We start from the raw sequence: 13,741 nt of genomic DNA on the forward strand, positions 1-13,741 counted from the left end.
CTCTTATGGTCCCTGATGTAAAACGACACTTGAACAGATTATTCTCTGGATGTCTTTTTTATTTTATTTTTTGCAGGCTGGCTGCAGCACCATGTCCTCGGCTCAAAGTGGGGATATATCAGGCTACCATCTGAGTGGTGAGTGGACGACAATGTCCCAGGCAGTTTCAAGCTAATTCTTTTACCAATGTTATCTGCAGTATTCTTGTGTGGGTAAATGCTTGATTGTTGTGCTTTTTCATCCACGCTGTTGTAAATGTGTGTTTGTATGTTTGAGACCATGACAAATGATGCTGTTTATAGCTTTTCATTCAGTGGTGTAAATATGCATTGTGAGGTCATCTTTATACAAAAGCTTTAAAATGCCTGCAGTCTCATCTGTTGCTGCAGGCCATTGATGTTTCAAAGCATTTAGCTTGCTCTATAATTGGCTTATCTCTTGTGTTAAAAAGTAGGAGTAAAGCTGTCAAAGTCCTCCCGCAGTTGCAATTCATCTTGAGAAAGCCAGCTTGGCGCCATCATAGTCTCTCTCTAAGATGCAACATGAGCTTTAATTCAGAGTGGCATTTCAATTAGTCTGTCACATTTTGCCCAATTTTGTCTGAAACTATTATCTGATTTACATAAAACTTTGTGTCACAACTGTTTCCCAAAGTCATCTCACTGCTAAATGACAAGAACTGAAACTGCAGCAAACTGTGCTCAGTGATCATGAGCTTATTAAGCTTATTAAGCCTTCTGGTCTTAAAATGAAAATATATTCTCCCATCAGATATAAAATACACACAGTTATGAGGCCAGACTTTGTGCTACCACTGATGACATGGAGTCATATGAGGATAGCTCAGTTTTGTGCATCTGTTTCAGTGGTGCGTAACCCGCCGGGCTGGGAGGTGGGGATCTACCTAGTGGGCTTCTTCGTGCTGCTGGGTGTGGCCGGGCTTAACATCTGGAAGCTGTGGAAATCTGGAACTTTCCCCGCGCCATCCCCCTTCCCCAACTTTGACTACCGGTACCTGCAAGAAAAATATGGAAACTCCTTCTCTGAAGTCAGGCAAAAGGTAGATTTGAGTTCCTGCTATGTAGAAATGTGGAAGATTAAATGGTGGAGTTGATGTTGGTGGCAAAATCATCAGAGCAAGTGATGAGCAATCATGTTCCACAGAGGGTCAAAACTGCATGATTACTCTCCACTTTTAGGCAGCAGCAGTTCATTTAAAAGTATATTTTCTCTCTCTCTTGCTCTGGGTTGTTGTTTTTTTTTAAATTTGCTGGTCAGATTTTAGTTTGATGTCAAGACTCTTGAGCTACCGTAAAGCATAATTACAGTTCATTACTGGAACAACTAGTAGGTCAGTTTGTAAATTATGAGGGATATTTTCCAGCTGACAGTTTGGGTCATACTTTTACAGTTCATCTCCATTCTGAGATTCATCTGGGAAATTGTTCAAAACCTGTGTCATCAACTGATTGCTTATGTTCTTTTGATCTTTAGCCCATCTGAATGATAGTCAAAAGTAGTAAAAAATAGTTCTTTAAATGAAAAATGGGGATGATTTGGCTAATGACCAAATTTAAAATACACATGCATATTTCCTGTATTTGAGAAAATATGATTTTTTGGACATATGCTTGTCACTAATACCATTAAAAATCACATTTAGTTGTTTTTAATTACATGTTAGAGTTAAATTTTAGGGTTTTATTGTTATGCTACATTGAGGTTTTCTTTGAGGGTGTTTCTGTCACTGTCCCATTATCTTATAAGTTCTTTATCTCTTACTTCACTCGTCCCTGAAGAGAGTGGCCGCCAACAACCACCGGCGGGCTTCCACCGCCTCCAGCCGCAAACCCAGCCTGGCCCTGGGTGACACCCCAGACGTCTTCAGGGACTTGGGCCACCTGGAGCTGATGAGCAGGGAGCTTGACCCTTCTGGCATTGCCCAGCTCAACCGTTCCATGTCCACCGACTCGCTCAGCTCCATCTCATCCATCGCCAATAACTTCGGCCATGACTTCACCGTCGGCCAGTTGGAGGTTACTCTGGAATTTGAGCAGTCCAGACTGTCACCTCAGGGAGCGGGAATGCTCCATATCAACATGCACCAGGGCAAGGACCTGCTGGAGAGGGAGGAAGGAGACTTTCCAGGCTGCTTCATCAGAGTCTCTCTGGGACCAGAAGAGCTAAACATCGGAGTCACAAGGGTAAGGAAGCTTTGTGTTTGTGTGTGTATTTCTATGCTTACTTACTCCCCCTTGAATCTACATTAGGAGGCAAGTCGTAGTTTGGGTAACACTTGAACCTGGTTAACATACGTGAATTTAACCCAAATGGAAAAAGGGAATTGTGCAAAGATTAGGGAACAAATTATGTAAAGGAAATTTTTTGCAGTTGGACTAATATAGATTATAGGTATACTGTATGTGGATGTATGTTGGGGCTGCAACACACACTTATTTTCATTACCGATGAATCTTCTATTATTTTCTCTTTACCTGAATAATCATTTAGCCTATAAGATTGTCATGTGAGAATGTTGAATCTCTTTATATTAAATTAGAGAGTATGGTCGAGACCTGCTCTAGGTGTAAAGTGCCTTGAGATGACTTTTGTTGGTATTTGGCACTATATGAATAAAGATTGATTGATTGACTGATTGATTGATTGATTGATTGATTGAAAATATCAATATGAAACAACAACAAAAAAGACCATTACAATGATACAACATAGAAAAACAAATTTGAGGGATTTTTGCTTGGTAAATATCTTCACAAAAGGATCAATTGCTAATTAATTGACAAATCATTTCAGGACTATAGTGTTTTGGTAAGTGTTAGTATATGTACATTTAAACATGATAATTAAAGATGAGTCAGTTCCTTAATAGTTGCCACTATCGTACAAAAAGGAGGAGAGATTCAGAATTGGAGGGAAAAAATGGAAAGTATACCCTCTTAGATGGGTAATTAGCAGTTAAGCCATGATGATTGAACTAGCAAAGGACTGAACATAAAGGTCGCCCCTGTCATCGTGGGAAAGCAATAAAGCTGTGGCGTCTGAAACGTTCTCACTCAGGGGGCAGCTTTGGCTATCTTGAAATGTGTTTAAGATTTGAGCCCTGGCTGAATTTGAGACAAAGACAGTGATCTGACGCTTGATCCTGCAGCCTGACAAGCCAATCCTTTCCTGTCCGACAGAAAAGCCCATTTCATTTGCTTGAGTGGCAAGCCCCCTGGGAGCTAGAGTCAGGAAGGTTGATTTCCTTTACCTTCAGCAGGAGTAGATGCGATTGGCTTTCAGTTCACTCAGTTTGAGTGAGTCAAATTTTAACAGCAGTTCGCGTTATAATGATAATGGTGGGAGCCATTATGATTGTGTTATATGAAATTATGATTATGATATGTGACATTATGAATGTTTATGAATCCCTTCTCACATTTAGATGGGGTTCATTTTCAGTTCATCTGGTCTTAAATGCTACAAGTCACATTACAATAACGGCAGCTGGAGATGAGATAATAGGGTTGGTTGATGATGATAGACTGGTAGAGTAAATAAAATTGTTAACCCTAAGAGATCTTGCCGTACTGTTTATACACTGGTAGCTATCCTGCTCATTTCTCAGGGTGTAGAAGGCCATTAGGTACAGTTCTGCATATCAACGAGCAAGACTTAATAAACAAAGTATCTGAGTTTCTGTATTAGTCAAAAACTAATATTTCTGTGTGGTTATTTTTTCCATACATTGTTTATCAATAATATTCCATTTGTGATTTGGAGTGAAATGTCTCCACAACTATGCTTTACTATGAAGTTTGGTGCAGACAATCCGGTCCCCCTCAGAATGAATTGTAATAACTTTGGTGATGCCCAAATTTTTACTGCCATCATCTGGTCAAAATATTAATTTGTCCAATACTTTTTGTTTTGTTTTATGACTAAATACCTGCAAAACTATTCACATTCTCACCAGCCTCAGTTATAGTTTGTGTTTAGTGATAATGATAGCTAATTAGAAAATATTAGCATGCTAACACACTAAAGTAAGATGAAAGCCTGGTAACATGGTAAAATTATACCAGCTTAGCTTCAGTATGTTAGCATTCTAGCATTTAGCTCAACTCATCACTGTGCCTCAGCCTCACAGAGCCACCATAGCATGACTGTAGACTCTCTTCTGGGTGGAAACTTATCTGTTGTTACTTCCTATAGCAAAATGCTTGAGTCCTTCACTAAAACAGTTTCATAAAAGCCTAAATATAATGTGACTTCTCTGACAGGAAAAGAACAAGGCTTCATTCCTCCATCTGCTACACCTGCCACTCGCCTTCTGCTCTTAGCGACATGTTGCCAGAAAATTCACGAATTCCTGCCTGGCTGTGAGTCATCGGCATTGCGCCTCATGTGACTGTGGTTTTGTACAGTTTGTGCAGGCTGCCAGGGATGCCACACCTACTCATCAGGGCCCCTTCTATTTGAGCATGTCGTTTCGTTGTATTAATGTGCTCAGACTGTAATAATAATGGAAGCAGCCACTGATGCGGCGGCTTTAGTGGCTCCTTTAATGTAGTGAGTGCTGAAGACCAAAGGAAATGCTGACATCAGCTCCACTCATCGTTATGGCCAAGCAAGCTCCCCCCCCCCCCCCCCCCCCCTTTGTCTCTCTCTCTCCCTCTTTATAGTCTCCATCTCTTTTTCCTGCATTTCTTTAGCTTACTGTCACAGTTTCATGTTTTTGTTTTTCCTGTCACCTGTCCATCACTCTCTCTGTCTCCCTTTCTCATTTTCTCCTCGTCTCTTTTTCTCCTCATTTATTTACTGTCACTGCTTCTTACTTTTGTTTTGCCTACAATAATGAGCTTTCCATTCTTCCCTCCTTTCTCTGTTCATTGTATATTAGCAAGATGGTGCAGGTGGCGGTGTTTGAACTCATACAAAACCCAAGATTTAGAAAACTGGTGGGAAGATGATAAGTGGAAGACTCGCTTTTGAACTTTCTTGTCGTCAAAATGATGAGCCTAAACCCAGATGAATATGTTTTGCTGGCTTCAAACAACTTCTCATCCAAGTAGATATGTATTATCCACAACTTTGGCTGACTGTGATCTATGTGTGTTGTTATGAGCTAATGGCAGTGAGGCCTGTGGATCTGAGGGCAGGAATTGATCTACAGTGCTCTGTGAATACACCTGTAGCTCCACATGGGAGCCACAGCCTGGCATTTGTCTGGGCAAATGACAGCAGCCAGTAAAGACAGTATAGTCAACCAGAAATAAAGTCACTGAAATGAAAATGTGCTATGGCTGCATGTTAGTCACGGTGCAGCAAATCATGTTGTATGGTTGAGGACAAGCTCTTGACGAACTGTGATATACTGTGTGCTCAAGAAACATTCTTAGTTATACAAGACTTGGAAAGACTAAAGTCTTCACATAAAGACTTTTATGAGGTTGGTGAAGCCACTATACTGACCTTAGCACTATAATAGTCTAAAGCAGGATAGCAGGTGGAGTTGCGATTGCTGTAATAAGAAATATAGTCAGCTGGTCAACGTGGTTACAGAGGATATTGATTTGGCTGTTGGAAAATAGTTCAATTTAAAAGTTCATCAGTTTGAACATTTATACACCCTATGAGTGAAAATGAGGATGAATATCTAGGCATGTGGCATGTCCTTTACTCAGGACAATGCTTCTACCTGAACTACCAGAAGATGCCACTGTGTGTTGTGATATGAATTGCAACAACCAGCAACATAGTATTGAGTTATGTTCTATGTATATTTATTTTGTGGAGTCTGTCTTTATCTCCAGCAAGCCTTTTTATAAACATAAGACCTATGTGTACAATGCTAAACTGGGTTGGGATGAGTATGTAGAAGAGTTTCATGCTGACGCTCAAAAGACTTTGAGTCAGGTAATAAATATATACCTTTATTTGAATATAAGAAATATGCAGATGCAAATTTCACATATGTCCTTCGATTTATAGAAAGGAATGAGATTATAGTGAAGTCTGACTTACTGGGAAGAAAGTTAAAAAAAACAATAGTCTCAATGATTTCTGGAGAGACGTCACAATTATAACTTATAAATAATTGTAAAACATCTCCACCATCAAATATTGATGGAGTAAGTGGCCCAAATAGGATTTCTCAGCTGTGGCAGAAGCATTAGTATGATCTGTTCAATTGTGTTAAAAGCAATTTGTGTATAATGGTAAACATAGATAATAATGAGGATGTGATTGTTATCCCACAAGAAGTCCACAATGCAGCCATGATATTAAGAGATAACAAGGTATGGGGACGGATAATATAACTACAAAACAGCTCAGAGAATAACGAGCCTACAGCTTTAGCCAACATTTAATCCAAAGTACTGGAGAAAACTTTTTTTAAATTAAATAGGCTGGATCAGTACATCCTGACTGCTGACAACCAGTTTGGTTTTAAACATAAACAAAAGACAAATACAGTATGTATATTTTTGCCTTAAAAAGAAGATTTAAGATAAAGACGAATTCAACCATTTGTATTAAAGCCATTAAAACTTTGGACTGTATAAATCATGAAAAAATATTAAAACAAATGATAGCAAAGAGGGGCTCTTATCTATATCTCTCTGTATCAGACTGGATCATATTTTTGTCTCCTTTTTTAACATCTGTCAATGCCGTTAAATGGATGTAGACCAGGGTGCAGTTATTTCATGTATGTTCTCAAAATTATATAGATTTTGACATTCAATTTTAATGCAAATCAGGTCAAAATTATGATTGTCAGAAGTAGGGAAGACAGAAAATGAGTACTTCCTGATGACATCCTGTATTGCATTGCCCTTCAAGTGTGTAATGAGGATAAATATTTAGGCCATTACACAACCAATGATGTATCAGATGATAAGGACATTTACAGTCAGTGTTGAAAGTTGTATGCACAAGCAAACATGTTGTAAATTAAGTCTGTGTTCAGTGACTGAAGACCTCTCTTTGTAAAGCTTTTTGTACTCCGCTGTATATACTGCCCACCTGTCGTGTTGCTACAGAAAAAGCAGCATGCAGAGACTCACAGTGGCTTATAATGACAGTATGAGGCGGCTGCTTAAAGCTGTAGGAAGCTGCAATGCAAGCCAAGGGTTTGTTAATGTTGGTGTACCCACCTGCTCTGCTGTAATATGAAATCTTATTTTACAGTGGATGTATGTGTAGGTTATCTGATTCTGCAAACAGTATTTCAGTATTTATCCAACCCTGAACTGAGTTCCATCTAGAATGCACAACCACTGGAGTTAGTTCATTTTTTTTAAGATATTGTTTATTTATTTTTCTTCTTTGTATTTTGCTGTGCTTTGGACCACCCATGGGCTGTGTCTATAATGAATTCTAAATTGAATTGCAGCTCACACACAGACGTGCCTCTCTCTGAGCTTTTATTGCCACATTTTCACCCCACATGTCACCATTTTTTATCCCCTAAATGATAAGCCAGACAGTCATATAATGTGGATGAAGATGAAGTCTGCCAGAAAGATACAGTCTGCTTTGGATGCTTTATATTTGTATGTACTTATTTATCCAACAGTGACGCCTTTTCTGGATGCTGTAGGTGTTGGATATATGATTATGACTCTATTCAGCTGTTTGGTATGAGGCATAATCCAAGGTCAACCTCACAGGCTGACTTGCAGACCCTGTGCTGTGAATTCACAATCCTTTTATAGTACAGAGTGTTGCTGTTTTACTTCTTGTCAACAACAAATCATGGTGACCTTGCACAGCACATGCTTTTATGTTTTTACTAGCTTTCACTGTGCTTGTAAGAACGCTGTTGTTCTTATTTAGGATATATTTAGCAAAAATGTTTACCATAATACGTCACACTTTCAGAAATAACATTGGTGAGAAAACAGGCTATTATTAAATCCAGTCTCCTCTGCATTACTAGTTGCCTGGTAACTTCCAACCCCTTTGTAAATCCTGATTTCTCCACATGCTTCAGCATCTCATGACTGGAGATCAGCATCAACCACAAAGCATATCACTGAGTGGAGATCAGCATCAGCCACAAAGCATATCGCTGATCATTCTGGCAACAAAGTCTCTCACTTTGATCAGCACTCATGGTGTGCTCTGCTCGGTAGGCCAAACTGCTTTCAGAATGCATTTTTCATTTTAAAAGCTTTGATCTGCCAAGAAAAGAAATTGTAATAATAATTAGCAATTTGAATCCTCTTGGGTTTGTCACTGGTTGACAAAAATACAGAAAAAAAAATATTTTCATGCTCAGCAGGTGATTCTGTTGAAGGAATGTACAGGGTTTGGAGATTTCAAATAATGGGAAACATAGCTCAAGTAACACAAGAATGCAAACACCAAACATTTATCAGGTATCTCTGAAAAGCACAAATGTAACTCCCTGGATGCAACCTGCAGAGTAACAGTGCACCTGTAGGTTAAAGTGTCTGATGAACCATTACCATTACCATCACCTTTAAAAAGCTGAGAATCATATATTCATCATACATCATTTAAAGGGAAGCTGCAATGCTGTTTTTTTATGTCTGTATGTGATGTTGTGGTTGTGGCTTTAGGAGAATAAGTGAATGTATGTGGACATAGACTGAGAAAACACTGAATGGATCCATTCTGCCTCTGTGGACAAGAGGTTGTTTTTTTTTACATTTGAGTGAGTTATCATCTTATAAGTAGAAAGTGTTTGATACTTTTGTTCTTCTTAGCAGACTCTGATGTCAAATAGGTCAGGTACAGGCCGAAGAGGAGAACAGATGTTATAACCTACAAAGCACATTTTCATTTATTTTATTGCTGGTACAAAGAAAGTCTGATGAAGGTGTTTTAGTACCACTGTGTTTGATTATGCAAAATCCCTAAGCATTTCTACTATCTGCTTCTTCCTGCAGGTCCAGACAAATGCATACACCGTGATTTTTGATGAGCGCTTCTCCATCCCTCTGGACTTGGCCAGTCTGGATGAGTGCAGCCTGCGATTTGCCGCTTTTGGTATCGATGCTGAGGAGAGGAACATCAGTGCGGGGGTAGCAGATCTCAAGCTGTCAGACCTTGACCTGACCATAAGACCATTCAATGCCTGGCTTTACCTTCAGGATGTCAATAAGGTGAATTTCAATACGGTAGCATGTAATGTACCACAGTTGGAAATGGTCCAATGCAATGTGGAAATAATTCTATGCTATAAATTCTCTCAAAACTTTAGTGTATAAATGCAACATAGTGAACATTACAATGTATTAAGAAAGCATAGTGGTCTCTGAGACCCCCTGCTGGACATTCAACAAAACACCATCACTCACATACTGTACACGATAATAAGAATCAGAGTTGAGTGGCTAACCTGCAAACAGAAAATCCTGAAATATTGATTATAAATACTTATATTTGTGATGTAATCCATAATTATAAAAAAAGATATTTAATAAATGCATTATACTATGTTATCAAAAGTGTCAGTACACAATGTATGATATATTGAACTGCAGGTAACCATAGCATGGATGCCGATGCTTTATGATACTCTCAATTGTCAAATTAACTACAGACCAATCAGAATGTATTACAGTACAAAGAAGGCAAGGCAAGGCAAGGCAGCTTTATTTATATAGCGCATTTCATACACAATGGCAATACAATGTGATTTACATAAAACAAACATTTAACAGTAAGAAATGGAAGCAAAAAACATAAAAACATGCAATTTGAGAAAATGAGACACAAACATTAAAACATACATTAAAACCCCCCACCCCACTAATAATAATAAAAAATAAAAATATAAAAAATAAAATCAAATTGCAGAAAAATAGAAAGAATAGAGCATTAAATAAAAGGTTGCAGCATAACATAACAATTTGCTTTAAAATCATTATAAGGACATACAGTGCAAATGAAAGATTAAAATGTTGTGTTTTTAACCTGGATTTAAAAATGTTCACAGTTGGGGCTGATTTCAGTTCTACTGGTAGTTTGTTCCAGTTGTGTGCAGCATAACAGTTAAAAGTTGCTTCACTATGTTTAGTTTGAACTCTGGGCTCCACTATCTGACCTGAGTCAGTAGATCTCAGAGCCCTACTGACCCCTGAGGAACTCAGAAGAAGTAAACATGGTAGTGTTAATTATTTACATCCCCATCATATCCATCTCTTCATCAAATAAACAAAATGACACAACTGGAGCATGTTGAGCATCACAGACTGATGCTATTTAACATCTCCAGGTTATCTAAGGTTGAATATTTGCAGTATTTCTGATTTTGTAAAATGCTCTGCCAGAGCATCACCCACTCTGGCATATTTCATGTCATGCCATATTCTGGTTTTACTCCGCAGGCTGTGGATGCAGTCGGGGAGATCCTCTTGTCTCTCAGCTACTTGCCTACAGCAGAGCGCCTCACAGTGGTTGTGGCCAAATGTAAGAACCTGGTGTGGACCAACAGCAAGAACACTGCAGGTCAGGGACACTTGTTTGTTTGCCTTGGCATGTTTTTATGTTTTATTTTTTAATGTGTCTTAAAGTGAGCTGAGGTTGTGAGTGTCTGTATGTTTATCTCTCTATAAGCTATGTACTATCTGTCTCTGAATAGTAACTGATTCCGTAATAGCAGATGCTTAATGCCATCTCCCAGAGGATTCATTTCTCTTCATCCAGAAAGGCAAATGGGACTTTAATGACTTGTTCATCACATTGAATATCCACACTGTACAAACAAAGGTCACACTGACACACCATCATTGTCATTGTGTACATGACTGTGATTAGTCCTTACTGAGGAATTTATTGCATGCTCTACAAACTGAGTGTGTCCACCTGTTTACTACAGTTAGTTTATTTTAGTGAAAGTAAATGTACACTAACGCTGCCCTAATCTAATTCTTCCATTCTCACCATCAGACCCATTTGTCAAAGTGTATCTCCTGCAAGACGGCAGGAAGATCAGCAAGAAGAAGACGTCCACCAAAAGGGACGACACAAACCCGATATTCAATGAAGCCATGATCTTCTCTGTGCCGTCCCTCGTCCTGCAGGTAACACTTCAGAGTGGGACTGTGACCCAAACCCTTCCTGAATGGGGAAATTATTCATGCACAGGAATTCAGATTAAGAAGAAAAAAAAAAGATAAGATAAAATTTAAAAATAATATAATAAACAAGAATTATATCAATAAAATTGATAAAGCAACACAAAAGGATACAATTGTGTCCAAACAAGTCATGAATAATGGTGTAGTTAAAGCAGACTGTATGGATTTCATGGTGACTACTTAGATTGTGTGCTATGAACATTGCATACAGTTATGTATTTAATGTAATTATACCAATAACCATGAATATAATAAAAAGAATAATTAACAGAGCTTTAAATTGCTATGCCTCTCTCTGTCATATCTCTCAGGTCCTTGCTTATTCTGATTCATGTGAATGTGTTTTTTATGTTGCTATATACAAACTAATATACTTCCATTTTGGACAGGTCTCTCTTGTAAAACAAATAATCAATTTAATTAAAAAAAACAATTATTAGTTTGGATACAGAAGTAGAAAAATGCTGATATAAAGAAAATCAAGATAAGGTTCCTACATTATATAAAGTGCCTTTAAATGCATGCCTGTAAAAAATGTTAAAAGCCCAAAGATTATGTAATTGCTGTTATAGGCTGTTATAGGCATTTAGAAAATGAGCCAACTAAATAGTAATAAAAATCAAATTCTAGTAAAAGATTAGGTTAAAATGCCAAAAACAATAAAATATCATTTACCTCATTTATGTGAGGTTAGGCTGTAAAGAAGATGCAGAGTCATGCTTACATAGCAGGTTATGTAACCATGTTATGCTGTTTGCAGGAGCTCTCCTTGAGGGTGACGGTGGCAGAGGCCACAGATGACGGTAGGGGCGAGAACCTGGGTCATGTGATCATCGGCCCAGAGGCCAGCGGGATGGGGATCACCCACTGGAACCAGATGCTCGCCACTCTGAGGAAGCCTGTGTCCATGTGGCACCCTCTGCGCAGGATCTAGTCCTATCGACTCTCGCACATACTCGACCTATTTCAAGTTAAACACTCGCTTCTTCACGTTCCTTTCTCCTCCCCACTTGCCATGCTCAAATCTATGGCACTGTTTAGTAAAACAGAGTTTACATTGTGGTCCACAGGAGGATACTGCATGTGGTCTGTGTCACTCTCGTGGCACAACAGCCAGCATGCAACACATTGAAGTAAAAACCATATCATCATATAAGGGTGAGGAATTTGATAAGCCAGTGTTTGACCCTGAACTGGGTTTATTATTGATCCCAGATCAATTACTCCCTATTTATTATTTGGCTTCATTCTGTCTCGGCATTATGGGTGAGGGTGGTGTTTATAAATAAGCAGCCCATTTCTGAGATTACCCAATTCACCTATTCAAAGTAACTGATGAGGTTTTAAAGGATATGGCTGGTAATTTTCTATGTTTTTTCTTATTGTCAACAAATCTCATGTGCAGAGCCAATCCAACAATGAACTGGTTGTACTTACAAGTATATTCTGTGTATCCAGAGCCTGATATATTGTATTCCTCTGTGCTGTAGACCTCCATTGATTTCCAAAAGCCATTTAAAAAAGTAAAATCAGTGATCCATACCATTGTTTTGGGCATGACATGTTCCTTCTCCCTAAGGACAATGGCAACCATAGTTGGTTTAGAAATGGCTAAAAAGAGTAATAACGACTGCCACATTTTCAGTCCGAGGAAGCTCTCTAACAATGCCCTGTAATTGGAACTGCATTCCTCCGCATGTGCAGTGGCGTCTGCTGTACAAGAAACTACTAAAAATGTAAACTAAAAAATCACCAGCCTTATCCTTTAAATGGTGTGGTTCCTACATTTCTATCTCGTCCACTTGGCTTAAGAATTGTGCTGAAACCCGATTCTCTGCTCAACAACAGTAAAGGAAACATGAATATGTGGATATTTTCCCTTTCTCAAAAGTAATGAAATCAGAAGTATCAGTTTGGACTTTGCAGTGCATTTTAATTGAGCCCTGCCCTTGCGGGTGTGACCCCCCTTTCTGCATGGTGCCTACTCTGGTTGTAGCCTATTATAGCGTCTAGAGAATGATCGACTGGACGGAGGGGTGAAATCACTTCTCTTTCAGGAAAACACTCATTTGTCGTTGATTGCGCCTCCGTGATTGATTTTGTAGCGGTTTTAGAGCCGAGTTGAGTTAGCTCTATTGGTTTTGCTTGTGTAATTTAACAGTGTGACTGACAAATAATAGAGGTTTTGGTATGTTCAGTATTTATTGTGCTTTTGAAAAAAAAAATCCAGGTACTCTTATCCAGGTGAAATAATTGTAATTTGTAGCAGTTGTTACAGGGTGGCCAAAACAGATGTAATCAGCATATTAATATCATGTTAAACTCTATTTTTACCATAATTAATGCAATACAAGTTGCATATGCTTAACTAACAGTGTAAATAGTGTACAACAACATTCTTCTTGTTGCCATTATTTTCTCTTCTAAATTCTGGGTGAAAAGTCATATTACACTTTAATAAAACATCCCAGACAGTTCATTTATACCTGATTCTATATTCAACTCCAATATTGTTGCTGGTCAATTAACTACTATTAAAACACCTCTGGGAATTTAACATGTGATGTAATCTATACTAACCCCTTTAAAAGGGTTTACAGTTCCTTTTATGTTACAGGAAA

The 13,741-nt window shown here is 38.4% G+C and overlaps 1 protein-coding gene across 1 annotated transcript; it reads left to right on the top strand.

Annotated features, from left to right (window-relative positions):
• The first annotated feature begins 91 nt into the window (after positions 1-91).
• On the top strand, positions 92-12,311 carry syt12 (synaptotagmin XII). Its single transcript, XM_053319321.1, has 7 exons — positions 92-137; positions 867-1,060; positions 1,800-2,204; positions 8,925-9,140; positions 10,368-10,488; positions 10,930-11,063; positions 11,881-12,311. Exons 1-7 carry the CDS (start codon positions 92-94, stop codon positions 12,052-12,054), a joined length of 1,290 nt encoding a protein of 429 aa, XP_053175296.1. The 3' UTR covers positions 12,055-12,311.
• Positions 12,312-13,741: the final 1,430 nt, after the last annotated feature.

The sequence above is a fragment of the Scomber japonicus genome, chromosome 5 (assembly GCF_027409825.1).
Source record: "Scomber japonicus isolate fScoJap1 chromosome 5, fScoJap1.pri, whole genome shotgun sequence".
In the NCBI taxonomy this organism is placed as follows: Eukaryota; Metazoa; Chordata; class Actinopteri; order Scombriformes; family Scombridae; genus Scomber; species Scomber japonicus.